Here is a 19,643-nt window from a genome sequence, read left to right as displayed (position 1 = left end):
AAATATATTTGAGATATGTTTTTTGAAATCTTATTGTTAAAAAAAGTTAACAATAGTACAAGGAGACAAATTAAAATTAGATTATTCTACAATAATTTTAATCTCCAAAGAACTGTTTGATGGACTTAATTCAAAGTATTAAGCACAATAAGATTTATGAACTATATTTAATATTTTGTTATTAAATTTCATTTAGGCAATTAGTCTTGTAAGAAAAAGTCTTATTTTTAAATTTCTTTTCTTTTTTATTGATCCCCTGGTGCTTGGGATGGAACTCGGGGCCTCACACATGCTATACAAGTGTTTTATAACTCATCTACACTCACAATCTAGGAATTCTCTTATTTAAATGAGAAGGTATGTAAAGCATATTGTCAAATGTCATCTCCATATTCATAAACAGGAAATACTCTGAGAACATGTACAACAGCTATAATATTCCTCTTTGACCCAGACATAATAAAAAAAATAAAGGGAATATAAAAAAGAAGAATGTGTTAAAGAACAATTATGTGTTCTCTTTTTCTTTACAAATTAATAAAAAATGATATATACCTATTCTCACTAATTTCAACATCAAACCATGAAGTTACAACTTTAGAAGAATGCCACAAGAGGGCAATCCCAGTTTGAAATTAAGAATTAACAAAAAGATTATAGAAATTATTGTTATTAATTTCCCATTGTTTTCAGAAGATAGGATAAAATAGCCCCCCCTTTTAAAATTGCTGATGCTCTGAGTTCTATGTAGGAAGTTTTGAGTACAAACTTTTTACTGAAAGACTTTCTAAATATTAACCTGACAAACATGAACAAAATGCTATTAAATGTGCTATTTATGTCTTGCATAGCTTAAATTTGTCCCTCATTCTGGGATAGTGTTATTCAGCTTTGACTGAATTATAATTTGTTGAAACCACCAGCCCCTTGATATTAGGCTAAAACATAAAGTTGGTGAATTCTAGATATATCTAAGAATTGATTGATTGATGAATAGATTTATAAATTTTACTAGATTTTTACAAATTATTTTATATGACTTTTCCAATTTATGTTCCCAAACTCTTATGAATCTTGATATCTGAAATTTGTTATGACCACCTGGTGGTGGGCAGCTTTTAAAATCTTACCTACTTTATGAATGTGAAGCAGCATATTATTTTTCTCTTAATTTTTTAAACTTTTATTAAATTAAACATTTTTTTTCTTATGCTAAGACCACTGAGGTTACTTATACTGTGAAATTTTCTTTCTCCTACATTTTTCAGTTATGCTATTATTTTCTTATTGACTTGTTCAAGTGTATATTTTCTGCTGTATAAAAATATCTTCTTCTAAATACTCTCATATTTATTTATAGTGTGCTTTGCTACAGTTTTCTTGTTGTTTGATGATTAAAAATAAAGACATGATTGAGAAAACAGATCAAATATAAGAAATTGGAGACTTTGATGGTTTAGGAAATGCAAATGGAATATGAGGTGGAAAGCCCCTGCTGGCTTTCAAAAAATCCAGGAGTTCAAAGAGACTATGGACACATACAACCACCTGCCAGCACCACATTTATAGCATAAGTGGGTGGTGGAAAACAAATGACTTCATAAACTTCACCTTTCAGTTGTTGCAGGACTGCCTTTAATTGGTAGAATTTAAAGAGAGATCTTCGTTGGCAAGAGAGTTTGGAAAACATAGTTGCAAAATTTTTCATAACTGCACTTCAAGGATATGCTTAGAAGGGCAGAAATGCTGATTATTCACAGATTTTTACTTGTGTAACTTATTCTAATATTTTCTCTACCTTAAAGACATAGCTATTCTAGAGCATTGCTTTTTTTTCCCTAAACATATTAAAGTTTTGTTATCCACAGGTAGGTCTTCAACCTGCCAGAAATTAATAACATGCAGTGGGTAAATTATTAATTCAAATTTTTAGAGATTTTGCAATGTGAGGTTATGGAAATTTTAATGATAACTCTGTTATAACAGTTTGAAGAAATTATAATAAAAGTTGTCCATGTAAATGAAAGATAATTAAGAGATATTTCTTTAGTATTTTTCTTAGAATATCTGTACTTGGTAATGTTCCATTAGTTTATACATCCTTTATTGTCTGTTTAATTTTAAGATTTAAAAAATAAAGGCAATGGCAAATATATGTGGTATGTGGTTTATGGAACATGGATCCAATGAATTAACTTTATGTTCCCTTGTAATTTACTTATTTTCTGCTTGCATTTATATTAAATTAATTATATATTGAGTATAAAGTTAAAGTTAATAGGTCATCTGATTATTTTTCACATTAAATATGCCAACAACATGCTGGTAACTAAATTAAAGAGATTAAATTGGATAATTTATTTTATATTTACAAGGCTAATACTGAAAAAAAAAATGCACCACAAATTAACTAATGTTTAGCCTTAATGTGAATATAAAATTTGAATGGCAATGGTCTCTATAGATTGTTGAATTAATTCAAGCAACAGAGCTAAGAGGCTAAAAGAGTACAAAAATATTTGAAGTTTTCCAGTGGAATAAATAAACATTTCTCCAGAGATTTTCTTTTTGCTTGTTTGTTTATTTGTTGTTTTCGCTGGGTAATTTTTAGCAAGTTAAATAAAAAGAGAAAATTACATAAAAACACCTGGGCCTAGATTTACTGCCTATTAGTTTGGCATCATAATATTTACCAGGTCAGCCTTCCAGAAGAGAAGCCATCAAAATGATATGATTTAACTTTGTAACAAATGGTTGTCAGAAATACCCAATTCCTTTCTTCTCAGTGAAAAGTGGGATTATTACAAATGAATATTACTAAAAGAATTAACATGAAAAATAGTAAGACTAAGTCATTCCTCTGAAAGTAAATTTGGCCAATAAGAAAGCATTTATATTCTTAAGCATAAAATGACAAAATTTTCTTTGGGGAATAATTACATTAACATTTTAAAAACATTTCTTTTAATAGTACATATACATTTTTGAAAAATATTAAATCCATTGAATTTTAAATATAAATATTGAAAACTTGGGTTGGAAGATAGTATAGCATGGTGGTTAAAAGCATGGATTCTGGAGGTAGAGAAACTGATTCCCTTTTTGCACCTATTAGCTCTGTGATGTTACACAAATAAAGAAAAATTTCCAAGCTTTATCTTCCTTCTTTTCTCGTTGGGAATCGTAATAATACCTCTCATGTCTTGTACTTAGTAGTTGGAAGATAAATGTTAGCTATTATGATTTTTCACTCTTATATTTAATCTTACAATAATGTTGAAGTTCTCTGTGTGCCCTTTAAATAAAATCCAGGCCCCTTCCTATAGTCTACTCATACTTTCCTGGTTTATAATTTGTATCTCTCATTTTGTCCTCTTCTATTTGCTCAGTCAGCTCCAGTTCAACAAATCAGCTCAAACTCCTGCTGCTTTTAGGCCTTTACACTTACTAATCCTTCTGCCTAGAACCCTTTGCCCCTAGATCTATCTATATGTTATCATTCTTTCTTATCAGCCAGGCATCAGATTAGGTGCCATCTCTGATATGGAGTCTCTAAACAAATTGGCCATAGTAGTCCTGTCTTCTGTACCATAGTTCCCATAAATTATTTCTAAAAGTATTATCTTTTGTTCGTATGTTTCTTTTTTTGTCTTGTACCACTATAATGTTAGTTTTATTCTTTTTTTTTTTTTCCAGTTCTGGAGCTTGAAACCAGGGCCTCACTAATGCTAGTCAAGCATACTACCACTGAGCTACAACCCGAGACCCCAAATTAGTTCTTTATAGGCAGGAACTTTGTCTTATTCATTTTATCCTTATTATCAGCACATATAACTTTCCACTGGGAAAAGAACAATTTAAAGCTATGTCCATATATATAATGTCAATAGTACATAAATTAATAATAAGTTCCATTACAGTAATAATAGAAAGGATGCTATAGAAATAGAAATGTTTCTACAAATTTGCCTTCTGAATTTTAGGAAGGCATTATTCAAATGTGCATTGAGAGTCTGGTCAGTGTCCTACTAGGTTTTCATGGTTGCTATTATAGGATTATCCAGAGAGGAGTGATGTCTTGGGGAGGATATTGTATTATTATCTTAATTTCTGATTTCTTCTTCCAAATTTGGAAGAAAATACTAATTTTCTCTCATATTGCTTCCCTGTGCCCTACAGGAAATTCAGCTACCCCTTTATGGGCTCCCCATCAAAACTAAATTGTATTGCATAAAGAACCTGAAAATATGTCTCTTCTCAATTTGTACTTGGAGGGAGTTTTAGATTTCTGAAATTGACAGCCATTGTTTTAAGAAGAATGAGAAGATTGGCCAGACTCACTGAGGAAATTGGATTTGGGGAGGTTGAAGGAATGGAAGAGCAGTGGGTTGCCTAAGGGTGATCATGGGATGACCAATTCTTACCCACAGACATTTTCACCTAAGTGGCATAGCTCTCCACACTTCTAATTATCTAATCAAAGTTCAGTTGACTTGAGAAAGTTATTTGGGAAAAGAGGGATGTAACATCAAAGGATAGAATAAGATTTTTTTCTTGAGAGCTCTGATGAAGACTAAACAGATTCAGTTTGCTTTAAAAAACATAAAGAAATGGAGCATTTTCTTCTATGAAATGTAGTAGTGAAGGATTTTCATGCCACATATGTATATAATTTATTTACTGAAGCAGGTTAGAGAAACCCATTCTCTTCCTAGCATAGTAGAGCTGAAACTATTAATAATGGGTGATCTATATCTTTATTTTCTAAGCACTGTAGAGTGTCTTGGCTTCCATGATACCTTTAATGATGGAGCCATTAATTCAACATATATATTTTAATTTTATATTTTTTGGAATGTCTGTGACAGGTGTACAGTTGTAGTAAATATTTTCAGTTATTTCCTCTATGTCTCTTCTTCTTTTCTTCCTCACTAATAGAACCTTGATTGTGTTCCCAGATATAATCTAAGATTAAACAATATATCATGAGGGTCTAAGACTAATACAATTAGTCTTCTATATTGTCTAGTCTAGCAAAGTAAGATGGTAAATGAAGGTTTAACGACATGGTCCCATTTTGAACAAAAAAGATTCAGATTGTCTGAAATGGCTCCTGGAAAAGATTTCATATTCCTTACAAGAAGGGCATATGTGGTTGGTACAACCTGTTCCTCTTTTCTTCTTGTCTTAAACATATCCAGAGTCATAGCAGCTCTCTTGTGATCATGTCACAACAATCATGAGGACAAATGCCACAGCAGAAGGAGGAGGATCCTTGTTGATTTTGTTAAGCAACTGAATCAAGACCTACACATCTTCTTTCTTCTCCATTTCTTAAGTGAACAAAATAAACTCTCACTATTAAATCCATGGTTAGGATTCCTATTACTTGAAGCCCAAAACAGTATCTCCACCACTACTTTCACTAGTCCATTTGCTAGATTTAGCAAGTATAGAATAAATTGAAAAATAACACAGCTGAAATAAAATGCACCTGTGCTAACATAATTCTTCATTTTTATCTCAGTCAAATGCAATTCTTTCTACTTAAAATCACAAATAATCAGACAATAGCAAGGTTAATACTCAACAAAATGGTAATTGGATAAAGACTGACTGTCACTAATGGAGTGTTCAAATAGGCCTCTGAGCTAAAGCTAGAACTGTAAGAAGAATCTAGGCATGTGAGAATAATCCAAATTGGATTATTTGCCTTGGATACACTTAGTATGTTCTTCCTTATCATGTTTTCTCATCCTATTCTGCCTGAAATGCTTCCCACTATTTCTTTCTGTGAAACACAAACTACCTTCAATACTACCGTCTTTATGAATACTTACCTCATTCTCTCTAGCCAAATCCTGTTCTGATTCTCTCAAAGCAAATGCTGGGACACCCCTACCCTGCATTACTCAGGGTTCTTTCAGATGTTATAAGAAGCAACTTTGTTGGGGCTGGGGATGTGGCTCAAGCAGTAGCGTGCTCAACTGGCATGCGCGGGGCGCTGGGTTCGATCCTCAGCACCACATACAAATAAAAAATAAATAAAAAAAAGATGTGGTGTCCACCGGAAACTAAATATATATAATATATATATTATAATATATATATATATATATATATAGAAGCAACTTTTTAATAATTGTAAATTGTAATAATTGTAAAGAGAATATACCACCGAATGGATTGGGGTGGAGTTTGCTTTAAAAATGACTCGATGTGAATCATTTTTTCAAACACAAAAACATGGTATTTGAACCCCTTAAGCACATTTACATATATTCAGAAATTGGCTATGTACTACTTCTAAAATGTTTTTCATATTTAAAATGTGACCTAGTGGAAACAACTTCAGTTATCATAAAAGCACTTTGTGAAGTCAGTATTCCGACTTACATTTGAATATACTAGGAATATATAAAAGAAAAAGATGTCCTTGAACTAAAACCAACTGAAGATATCATGAAGATAATTGGTCTAAGGAAACATACATGACATGATATGTATGCAAAGAAATATAAACAACAAAGCAATGTGATATCTATTATATTAGTTGCATATGTAAACAGCATAAAAGAAAAGTTGCAATGTTGGCTAACTCTGGCTGAGGAAATCAGGGTCAGTATCAGAGGAGAAATATTAGAGATCAATTTTAAAATTCGAAGTTGATGCCCAAGGTGTATAGGGCACGACCTAAAACTCAGCTACAGGCTGAGCACAGTTGCTATCGCTGAAAATAGAGAATGGATATTTGGAGGATGAGAACAAACTCCTCTCAAACTAAGAAATCAGAGCTTAACTACTTATATAATTGCAGATTTCTAGACAAGTTTTCGAGTTGTTATTGTAAACATCACAAGTAATACTTAGGGATAAATACAATTAATAACAAATGTGTCAATATGTAAATCCACAAATCAGACAATATCATGGCTTACTACTTCTATGTGTCCCCTCTATAGAAGTGTTCATAATACAGTACTTGGTTTACAAAATTGTAAAATAATTTACAGAACTTGTGATATCTAAGATACCTTGGAAGTAGACTGTAAACCTTAGTTACAAATCTAAGACTGAAACAATTTAATTTCAGTTCTGAGACTGAAAAATATTTATAGGCATGTTTTCCTAATCAAATGCAATTATAAAATAATTGTTTTTATACTCTATCCCAAATTTTAGAGTTTAAACTCTTAAAAAAGAAAAAGAAAGAAAAAAAAGTATTCTATAATGAACAACTAGGGTAAGAAAGGAAGGGTAACTTCAAATACTTACTTTTTAAAGTTTTCTGTCTTTTTTTTTAACACCCTATAACCCACACTACAGACAGAAAAGCCAGTGATTTTACTTATTGCAGAAACCTGAATATACCCTATACAATTTTAAATCTAGATACATCCTACACTGCCTAGTATCTTTGTATCAATAATCTCAATTACATAGATTTTTATGTTATCAGAGAAGGAAATCTAGGATTCCTCTATGAAACCCATAAAGGTTTTCTTTTTGTTGCTGTTGTTGTTTCAAGGATTGAATCCAAGAGCACTTAATCACTGAGCCACATCCTCAGTCCTTTATTTATTTTATTTGAGACAGGGTCTTGCTAAGATGCTGAGGCTTTTTTGAATTTGTGATCCTCCTGCCTCAGCCTCCTGAGTTGCTAGGATTATAGGTGCATGCCACTGTACCTAACCCCATAAACAGTTTCTCATAAGAAGAAGTGCAAAATTATGCAGAACAAAGAAAAACCGTTATGGAAACATTGTGCCACTCATGGCAATATGACTTTAAAATTGTCAGCAGTCCTGTAGAAAACAAAGAAAGAGGAATAGGATAGCAGATTTTTTAAAAAGTTTTCTTTTGGGAGTAGATAATAGCAATTATACTTGAGCAATAATACTTTAATACCATTACTCTTAGTTCATCACACATTAATACATATAAACACAATTCCCTTGAATACTCATTGTCTTTGGGAGGACCTCATTAGAAATCATATTGTATACACAGTTCTGAAAACTTCAAAATGTGTATTTACCATTCGTTTTGTTCATTTACATGTAATGTTAATGATGTAAGAATTCTAATACAGATTGAAAAAATAATTGAAATAAACAGGTAGCAAAGGTAATCGCTCAGTATTATGGACAGGATTTTTAAATATAATGTGTCATATTGTTCTGGCTCCTATTTATCATATCAATAAGAGGCAATATTTTCACTAATGATAATTGAATTCAAATTTGCTTGAGGTCCCATGTGATAATCTTTGATGCTCTAACATTTTTAATTACCTTGTTTCTAAAATAATTTCCATTAATCTGACTTCTTGAGAAAACTTAAAGAAGGCATATTTTCTCAAATACTCTAAAAGTAAAGATTTCTGAATATTGCTATTAGACTTATTTTGCTATATTAAATGAGTATTCTGAACTTCCAAGAACCAATTTGATCTGATAGATTGTAAATTAATTAAACAAATACATAACCGCTTCTTATATGCATTTTACTTTCTTAGTTTAGTGTTTTACATAAAGTAGCTATATATATAAAATACATAATTTTATATTATGTTATAATATATGATATATAATTTAATTAGCTCATTTATTATATTAGGACACTAGTAAAATACATTTATTAACTCATACAACAATTGATGTAACAAACCTAATATAATTCTCATCCTGTAAACTTCTTTTGTTCATGAGAATATGTGATGCTATATGCTATAATAAAGTAATTATCCATAAATATATTTTTAATAAGGCAGTTCAACAAAAGAACAACAACCAAACACTTCAGATAATTTTTATTTTTAAATAACCTAAAACCAACCAGTTATCATTAATAATTGCACTACACAGGCATTGTGTTCATTTTGCAAGGGGATGAGAGCTTAGACAATGGATTTCTACCAGTTAAAAAATTTCTTAAATATTGGAGAGGGGAATCCTGGTATTTAAAACGTATATAATAATAAACATATATAATAAATAAACCCAAATTCTACAAATTATTAATTCTTTGAAACCTTGTTCATTTCAATGGTTAAAATGACAAAAACTACAATATCTGTAACATATGGAAGTGTTGTTAGGGTTAAATAAAATTACATACGTAGAAGAGAATTGTAAACTGTGAATTGATAACCAAATATTAGATATTATTTCACTAATACACTGAAATTATTTAATAAATATTAAACAATAGTATTTGATGATTTTATGCTTCTAAGATACTTACTGGTATAGACAAGTTGAAAACCTTCATCTGTTCCTTCAGAATCAGAATTAAATTCTAACCAGAGCTGATTTGAAGTACTACTAAGTGTCAGTCCTCGCATAGATGCACCAGTGAATGCACCCAGTAGATGTGTTGTTTTATCTTTTCCATCATAAATCTGCAAAATGTATTTATAATTAAAATGTAAAATGTAAAGATCCAGTTCAGAACAATGTATTTATATCCTATAAGGAAGAGGAAATTATTATACTGTTCCTACATCAGGTCAGTACATATTACTCAAGAACAATCAAATATACTAGCACTACAAATATCACATTAGAAAAGTTAGAATACATATATAATTTTAAAATCCTAAACTTAGTAGACTCTCAGAAATATTTGATTATGTAATATAACTTTGTTCTTGTAGGAATAATATGTTTTCATGGGAGACAACTTAAAATTGAGAATATCTACATTAAGATTGTTTTCCAAGGTCAGTCAGTTGATTGTTTTTCTTTAACTTTCTTAAGAAGACCAAACACTTGCTTTTCTTATATGTAATTAATATAAAAGATGTTTTTAAATTTTACTCGTGATCGTTAAGTTGATTAATTTTGATATTTTAAAAGACTACTAAATGCTTTTAGAATCTAAATTAATAGGGCAAAACTATACAAGGCAAAATTGATGAGCTCCTCTTTAGGCTTCTATCATTAGTCTTCTTTTGAAATTATAACTTCTCATTGCACTCTAATTTGTTTTTCCTTTATCATTGCATAATACACATCTCTTCAGGTAAGTAAATACAGATATTTCCTATCTAGAGCTATGTAGTGACACTATCATTACTTGCTCTACCATGTCCATATTAATGAATTCAATTTTTTTCTACAACTAGTAATGCTGAAATAAACATCCTTTTACACACAATCCCATGGAATTTTGCTAGTTATGTTTCAATAAGAATATTTTCAAAATATGAGATTTCTAAGATAACATGTTCATGTATTTCTAGATTTTTTTTTTCCAGAAAGTATATAGTCCACCAACTGTGCATATCACCATTATTTTTCTTTTAAGGCATGCATTTTCAATACAGTCAATATTACCCAAAAGTGGATACAATGTTTTTCTTGGGAGCAATTACACTTTAGATATTGCAATGATTTGTGGTCTCCCACAGATCATATGTAACAAGAAATCTTTATTTTTTTCCCCATGTTATTGACAATTAAACCTAGGTCCTCACTCATGTTAGGCAGACTCTCAACCACTGAACTACACCATCACCCCCATAACCAACAAATCATTTTCCATAATATTTAGTTTCATGGAGTATTGGGTAAGTTTATGCAAATGATCAGGAAAAGAAAAAGTTGACAAATACTGCTCAAAAGCTAATTCTTTTGCCACAAATTATCTTAAGTTACCTGTGACCTGTTATTAGAGTAAAAAGTAAGTAACTGAATTTCTACTCCAGTGATCCTGCTTTGGCATAGTGCTCCCTCAAAACTAGTACTATTACATTGATGTCAACTAGCAGATAATTTTTTTTTAGGGATTGCTTTAATAGTAATATTACTACATGATATATTTTTCTTGTATTAAACTGCTGTGGAAAAATTAATAATCTACTTAGAATAGATTTTATATAATTATATATATATTTTTAAATTGTTGTATTCTGCTACCTTTCCTATCCCCTACTATCCCCCCTCCCCTCCCCTCCCATCTTATAATTATATTAATAATTTTATATAATTGATAAAAACTGTTTACATTTTTTCTTCTGTGTTGTAAACAGCCTTCCAGTGAATTTTCCATAGTAACAAGTTTTCTGCAGTGACTATGGTTCTTTCAGATCTGTTAAAATCTTAAATTTTAAAATCATGAATCAAGTTTTAGGGAATATTTTTCAAGGAGAGGAGTTAATCTAGTTACATTATCTTAAGATTTTTTCACTACTTTAAAAATTATTTGCAAGTTAAAAACTTCTGTTTTAACACTTCCATAGTTTGAATTTGAGGCAAATCACTTGTATTTGGTGTTTAGCTTGGTCTTTCTCCCCCTGGTTACTGAATTCACCTAAGTATGTGCTTATGTCTCACTAGCTACTGAAGATTTTAGGTTTTCTCAAATTTTCAGTGGTAAAGAAAAACAAAACCTTAATAACACATGGCAGAAACAGTTACTTTATATGTTGAAATCATTTTTATATGTAACAATTTAAAAGAGTAACAAATTAATTCAATCCATATTTAGTTCTACACTTTTGTTACGTTCTATGGATAGATTTTAAAAACATAATAAGACATCATTTTTAACCTGAAGGAGATTTTTTAAAAAATTAACCCAATACTGTCTAGCACAATAGAGACATGTTTTTATTGAATTTTTCTAGTTTTTAAGCCAGAAACTAGCTGAAATACTTCAAACTTCTATCTATCTATCTATCTATCTATCTATCTATCTATCTATTGATGGATGGATGGATGGATCTTTCTTTCTTTGAAAAGAAATTTTAACACATATTTTAAAACATAATCATTGTATGAGAAGGTATGATAAAAGAGCTAGTATTAAAAAATAATTATCTAAAGTTCAGCTGGGAAAATCTAATTCAACACCAAATTCTACTAACCATATTTTATTTAACAACATAGAGTCAAAAGATATAAAACATATAATATAGAAGCTCTACTATAAAATGAAGCTTGGTTACTCAAGTGTAAAATTTTGGAAACATGCATAAAATTACTAAATCAAAATGAAAAGCAAGCATCATTAGAAAGAATTTTTTAAAAGAAAGAGCTTCAGAATAATGATCAGGTCGATGCTGTTTAATTTGTAAAAAAATGCTTCAAACATATTCAGATATATTATATAAAGACATTAAAAAACAGGGAAAGACAAAGCACAAATTGCTTTTAAACTAGTCATGAATGAAAACATATGAATAAAAAAACAAACAAAATGTGTCTTTCCTTCAAAAGTACATTTATAGTTCAGAGTGATTAATTGGGTCTGATTAGAACTTAAAACTTTTTTTTGTTTGAGGTTGTTAGTTCTCATACTTCTATTGTAAATAAAATAAAGATCTGTAAGTACATTTTCATTTATTTGGGCCTAATCTCCCAAATAAATGAATTTTATTTTTTAAATATCCAAAAAGTATTATTGTTGTTATGTTGAATTAAGTATTAATATGAGAGATCTGCCCACACCAGCCTGCGTGGGACCCAGGCTCACAGTAGGCCTGGGTCCATTCACTGACAGACTCCCATCAGAGCCCAGCCTCCAGCACAAGACTGCCCCTTCTGACCAGCAGACTACCACTGGAGGCCAGGCCCAGCCCATATCCACCCACACTGACTTGTGCTGGGACTAAGGTCCAGGGTAGGTCTGTGTTTGCACACCCCCGCACCCCCCCACCCCCCTCACCCCCCGCCACTTGGGAGCCTAAGCCTAACCCACATCCATTTGGGGACACTACAGTCATCGCCATAGCCTTTCACACACAGTAGTAACCCTTACTTTTTTGACAACAGGGCCTACAAGCAGGTGCTTCTCAGACCAGGCATCCCAAAGAGATTGTGAGGCCCACCCCTTCAGCCTCATCTCTGTAAAACATTGCATCCATTTTGGGGCACCTCAAATATTATCTCGAGTTACCTCGGCAATTGCTGTCACCACCTTTAGTTGCAGTAGCATACATTGAGGGACACCAGCAGGGTCTGGAAGCCCAACATCAAGGTGAGGTACAGACAATCTACACAGGTACTATAAGAATATAGGGTATAAATTGTAATATCTCAGATCTACACTGCAAAAAAGGAAGAAACATAGACAACATAAAAAATCTAGGGAGGAAAATGCCCCAAACAAACCAGGATACTATAACAGATCCCATGGACAGCAAACCAGGATACTATAACAGAACCCATGGACAGTTGATGAAATGTTAGAGAAAGAGTTCAGAAGGTTCATAATTAAAATGATCTGTGAGTTAAAGAATGACCTAAATGTGCAAATACAGGCAAAAATTAATCACTCCAACAAGGAGATAAGTGAGCAAATACAGGTAGCAAAAGATTACTTCAAGAAAGAGATAGAGACTCTAATAAAAAAAAGTCAGAAATCCTTGAAATGAAGGATACAAAATAAATCAAATAAAAATCTCAATAGAAAGCACAACCAACAGACTAGATCAATTGGAAGAAAGAATGTCAGATAATGAAGACAAAATATAAAATCCGGAAAATAAAGTTGATCACACAGTAAAGATAGTAATAAACCATGAACAGAACATACAAGAATTATAGGACAGCATCAAAAGACCAAATCTAAGAGTTATTTGGATAGAGAAAGGCACAGAGTTTCAAACCAAAAGAATGCATAATCTCTTCAATGATATAATATCAGAGTATTTCCCAAGCATGAAGAATGAATTGGAAAACCAAATACAAGCTGCTTACAGGACACCAAATGTACAAAATTACAACAGATCTACTCCAACTCACATTATAATGAATATGCCTAGCACACAGAATAAGGACAGATTCTTAAGAGTCGCAAGAGAGAGGAATCAGATCACATATAGGGGATATCAATTTGTATCTCAGCAGATTTTTCAACCCAGACCCTGAAAGCCAGGAGATCATGGAACAACATATACCAAGCTCTAAAAGAAAATGGAATAAATTGGCTTGTGACATAAAGCTAAAACATAATTAACGTCTCAGGAGATTAACTGCTACTAAGATTAAGGTAGTATGTTATTGCAATATGATTCAGCTCTTCTCTAGAATTCCAGATTTATTAGAAAAATTAATTTTGCATGGAAAATGACTATATTTTTTTCAATTACCAATATTTTATCAGTACTTACCATATGCTAGGCTAGCTGATATATCTAGTTAGATATGGTATTTGACCACTATTTTTTTCCTCTTAAGGACTATTTCTTTTTAGCTGTTTTTAGATGCTCTTGATTTATATAAATATTTTATTCATTATTCTTTGTTATTTGCCTACTGAAATTATTCCTGTAAGAAATTGTGCATATTAATAACATGGGGAGATTTGAACTGTATTTTAAAATAGATGTTTGGACATTAAAAGTTTGATTTAGAAGTTATTTCTGAGGCAAAACATTTACTCTTGTGTATGTTTTTCCCTTCTTGACAAATACAGTCTCTTCACACAGGAACTATTTACCCTTTGTTCTGAAATTGTAAAAATATTCTGTGGTAAGAAATAAAATATTGAGTATATGTAAAAAAAAGAAAAAAGAAAGAAAGAAAAGAAAATGGATGCCACCCATGAATCTTATATCCAGCTAAGCTTTAGAGTTGATGATGAAATAAAAACTTTCCATGACAAACAAAAGTTAAAAGAATTTACAACTAGTAAGCCTGCACTACAGAACATCCTCAGTAAAATATTCCAAGAAGAGGAAATGAGAAACAATGATGAAAATCAGCAGAGGGAGGCATTACACTAAAGGCAAATCTAGTCAGAGGAGAAATCAAGTCACGTTAAATACCAAAAGTAAATAAAAATGGCTGGGAACACAAATCATGTCTCCATAATAACCCTGAATGCTAATGGCTTAAACTCACGAATTAAAAGACATAGGCTAGCATATTGGATCAAAAAAAAAAAAAAAAAAAGACCAAACAATATGCTGTTCCCAAGATACTCATAGGAAAAAAAACATCCACAGACTGAAGATGAAGGAGGGTTGGGAAAAATCATACCACTCACATGGACTGTGGAGGCAAGCAGGGGTTTCCATTCTCATATCAAATAAAATAGACTTCAAGCTAAAGTCAATCAAAAGGGATAAAGAAGGACACTACATACTGCTCAAAGGAACCATACACCAATAAGACTTAACAATTATAAATATATAGTCCCCAAACAATAGAGCATCTATGTTCATCAAACAAACTCTTCTCAAGTTCAAGAGTCAAACAGACCACAACACAATAATTTTAGGTGACTTTAACACACCTCTTTCAAAGCTGGATAGATCTTCCAAACAAAAGCTGAACAAAGAAACTATAGAACTCAATAATACAATCAATAACTTAGACTTAACTGACATATATATAATATTTATATATATAATATTTCATCCTTCAATGAGAGAATACACTTTCTTCTCAGCAGCACATGAATCCTTCTCTAAAATAGACCATATATCATACCACAAAGCAACTCTTAGCAAATATAAAAAAAATGTAGAGATACTATCCTGCATTCTATCAGATTAAAATGGAATGAAATTAGAAATCAATGATAAAATAAGAAATAAAAGCTACTCCAATACCTGGAGACTAAATAATATGCTACTGAATGAACAATGGTTTGTAGAAGACATCAAGGAGGAGACTAAAACATTTTCAGAGGTGAGTGAGAACAGAGATACAGCATATCGAAATCTCTGGGACACTTATGAAGGTAGTACTAAGAGGAAAGTTCATTGCATGAAGTTCATTCCTTAAAAGAAGAAAAAGTCAAAAAATAAATGACCTAACATTACAACTCAAAGCCCTAGAAAAAAGAACAAATCTATGCCAAAAGTAATAGAAGACAGGAAATTATTAAAATAAGAGTTGAAATCAATGAAATTGAAATAAAAGAAACAATTGAAAAAAATTGAGAAAAAAGTTGTTTTTTTTGAAAAATAAATAAAATTGACAGACCCTTAGACATGCTAATAAAGAAAAGGAGAGAGAAAACTCAAATTACTAACATATGTGATAAAAAAAGGAAATATCACAGCAAACACTACAGAAATACAGAAGATAATTAGAAATTATTTTGAAAACTTGTAGTCCAATAAAATAGAAAATATCAGAGGCACCAACAATTTTCTAGAGTTGAATAAATTGTCCAATTTGAATCAGAATGATATATACAATTTACACAGATCAATTTCAAGAATCAGAATCAGAAATCTATCAATCAAGAAAACAGAATCAGAAATCTATCAATCAAGAAAAGCCCAGGACTGGATGGATACAGCTGATTTCTACAAGACCTTTAAAGAAGAACTAATACCAATACTCTTTAATTTCTTTCAGGAAATAGAAAAAGAGGAAGCACTTCCAAACTATGAGACCAATATCACCCTGATTCCAAAACCAGGCAAGGACACATCAAAAAAAGAAAACTTCAGACCAATATCTCTAATGAACATAGATGCAAAAATTCTCAATAAAATTCTGGCAAATCTAATACAAAAACATATCAAAAAGATCCTGCATCATGATCAAGTGGTATTCATTCCAAGGATACAAGGTTGGTTCAACATATGGAAATCAATAAATGTAATTCATCACATCAATAGACTTAAAGATAAGAATCATATGATCATCTCAATAGATGCAGAAAAAGCATTTGACAAAATACAGCACCAATTCATGTTCAAAACACTAGGAAAAATTAGGGATAACAGGAATATATCTCACATCATAAAGGCAATCTATGCTAAGCCCCAGGCAAACATCATGGTTCTTGAGACACTGGCCAGAGCAATTATATGAAAGAAATTAAAGGAATACACATAGGAAAAGAAGAACTCAAATTAGCACCTTAGCTGATGATATGATTCTATGCCTAGAAGACCCAAAACATTCCATCAGAAAACTTCTAGAACTAGTAAATTAATTCAGCAATGTGGCAGGATATAAAATCAACACCCATAAATTAAATGCATTTCTATACATCAGTTACAAATCCTCAGAAAAGGAAATGAGAAAAACTACCTCATTTACAATAACCTCAAAAAAAAAAAAAAAAAAACCTTGGGAATCAACTTAATGAAAGAGTGAAAGATTTATATAATGAAAATTCCAGGACCCTAAGGAAAGAAATCAAAGAAGACCTTAGAAGATGGAAAGATCTACCTTGCTCTTGGATAAGCAAAATGAATATTATAAAAACGATCATACTGCCAAAAGCACTAAACAGATCTAGTGCAGTTCTGATAAAAATCCCAACGACATTCCTCATAGAAATAGAAAAAACAGTCATTAAATTCATCTGGAAAAATAAGAGACTCGGAATAGCTAACGTAATCCTTAGCAAAAAAAGTGAAGCAAGTGACATCACTATATCAGACCTTAAAGTATACTACAGAACAGTAGTAACAAAAACAGCATGGTATTGTCACCAAAGCAGACTGGTAGACTAATGGTTCAGAATAGAGGACACAGAGACTAATCCACAAAATTACAATTATCTTTTATTAAACAAATGTGCCAAAAACATACACTAGAGAAAAAATAGCCTCTTAACAATGGTGCTAGGAAAACTGGAAATCCATATGCAACAAAATGAAATTAAACCCCTATATCTCACTATGCATAAAACTGTACACAAAAATGTACAGCATAACTAATGTCAGGCTCTGACTGAAACAGTTTTCAATTGACATTAGTTATGCTGTACAGACTGTCCTACATCCTGCAGGTAAAACTTATTATGACAAACTGCATATCAACCCTGAAAACTCTTGTTGTGAGTGAACTAATAAATACATGCTTAAAAAACATATTCTCATTCATTTTTTTAATGATTTAGCAGGAAAGATGTTACCTGAATCTAAGAGCAGAAAGTACATAAAAATCAAAATGAAAAAATGCATAAATTACATATAATTCTGTGTGTGTGTGTGTGTGTGTGTGTGTGTGTGTGTTTAAAATCATTCAAACTTCCAAATTATTCCTCCTCTTGGATAGTGGAATTTTCATTTTTGGTCATTTGTTTTATAGGTTGATTTGGAAATTTAAATAAAGTTTCAAATAAGTTCAATTGACAAAGCTTCAATTAAAATGAAGAAAAAATTAGTAGTGGTTAGGCAAATAAAAGTCTAAAACTTATTTTGTTCTTTTCAAAGATAATATGAAAAAGAGCAAAAAATTTTGCACTTATTCAATTATTTAGGTTTTTGAAATAGTTAGATGATGTATCCTCAATTATGTGAGATAACATATTTTGGTAAGGGAGTTGGAAGCACAAAAAATGGTTAACTTCTCAGGAGCTTTGATGACCAGTCAAAATCCCAACTCTAAATTTCCATGGCTTGTCATAGATTATGTTCTGATCCTTAGTATGAAAGACAGTGAAGGATTTTATGAGGCCTAACATGATAGTCCACAGAGTAGACATCTACAGAGTATTTTTTAATATATATTTTAGTTGTTGATAGTCCTTTATTTTATTTATTTATATGTGGTGCTGAGAATTGAACCCAGTGCCTCACACATGCCAGGCAAGTGTGCTACAACTGAGCCACATCCCCATCCACTACAGAATATTTTAGAGGGAAGAGTTAACAAAGGATTACCAGTGAATGACAAGGAGAGTCCACAGATGTGTGTGTGTGATGAGCATGACATCACTGCTGTGCTGGAAATTGTTCAACAAGAATATCTCAAACAAATCTGGTATATATGTATACCTCTTTATAAGTTTGTTCATTTGATTTACAAATAACTTTTGTGGATATAAAGAGAGGTGGATGAACTTTTTCTGAAAACAGCTAGATAATAAATATTCAAGGTCTTGTGGGATAATATTATCTCTTTCACAACTGTTCAGTCCCACCATTGTAGAACAAAAACAGACACAGACAATACATAAATGGATGAACATGGCTTTCTCCCAACAAAATTGTATTTTTAAAAACAGATGTCAGTTAATCATGACTGTGCATGCCAAGCTACTTGGGAGGCTGAGGCAGGAGAATTACTTGAGCCAAAGAGATTGAAGCTAGCCTGGGTAACATAGGAAGACCTCATCATTTAAAAAGAAAAGGTGTCCAGCTCCAATTTGGCCTACTAATAAAATGTGCTCTATTAATTATAAGATCCATATAACTAATTAATTATCATAGAATGATATCATTCTGTATTTGTCAAAATTACATTATGTATATGAAAAATAAGAAAAATTCCAAAATAAATATTTCTTGATTTTTTTGGCCTTAAGAGGAAAGTACATCAAAAACATGATTATATCAGAAATTTATTAACTTGCAAATGACATAAGCAAATTTTTTAGTAAATTGAATGTGGTAGTGAAATAGTAAAAAGAAAAATCCTCAATATATTGTGCTATTTACTAGAATAGCTATAGATACAATCTATTTCTATTTAAGTATAGATAAGGAATAAAACAATAAATATAACCATAATTTGTAGTGTTTATTGATTTCTGTTATGTGGCTACACCATGGCCAATATCAAGGTATCAATGTGATTATCATTTAATGTGGGGTTGGAAAGAGATAAATCATGCCATAATATTTTCATTATTGTGATCCAATAAATGTACTCCATCAAAGAATAAAAATCACAATAATTTTAACTATCTTATAGGTTTTATTTTCTATTCCAGAC

The 19,643-nt window shown here is 31.2% G+C and overlaps 1 protein-coding gene across 3 annotated transcripts in view; it reads right to left on the bottom strand.

The window, feature by feature from the left end:
• Csmd3 (CUB and Sushi multiple domains 3) overlaps positions 1–19,643 on the bottom strand; it is a 1,110,517-nt gene that overhangs the window by 286,356 nt on the left and 804,518 nt on the right. For all 3 annotated transcript variants that reach the window (XM_026384530.2, XM_026384531.2, XM_026384532.2), the window contains one exon: positions 9,247–9,403. In XM_026384530.2, the coding sequence (XP_026240315.2) occupies positions 9,247–9,403 (157 nt within the window). The remainder of the gene's footprint in view (positions 1–9,246; positions 9,404–19,643) is intronic.

This window comes from Urocitellus parryii, chromosome 7 (assembly GCF_045843805.1).
Source record: "Urocitellus parryii isolate mUroPar1 chromosome 7, mUroPar1.hap1, whole genome shotgun sequence".
In the NCBI taxonomy this organism is placed as follows: Eukaryota; Metazoa; Chordata; class Mammalia; order Rodentia; family Sciuridae; genus Urocitellus; species Urocitellus parryii.
The sequence above is the reverse complement of the archived record's forward strand: the minus strand, read 5'-3'. Positions and strand labels throughout refer to the sequence as shown.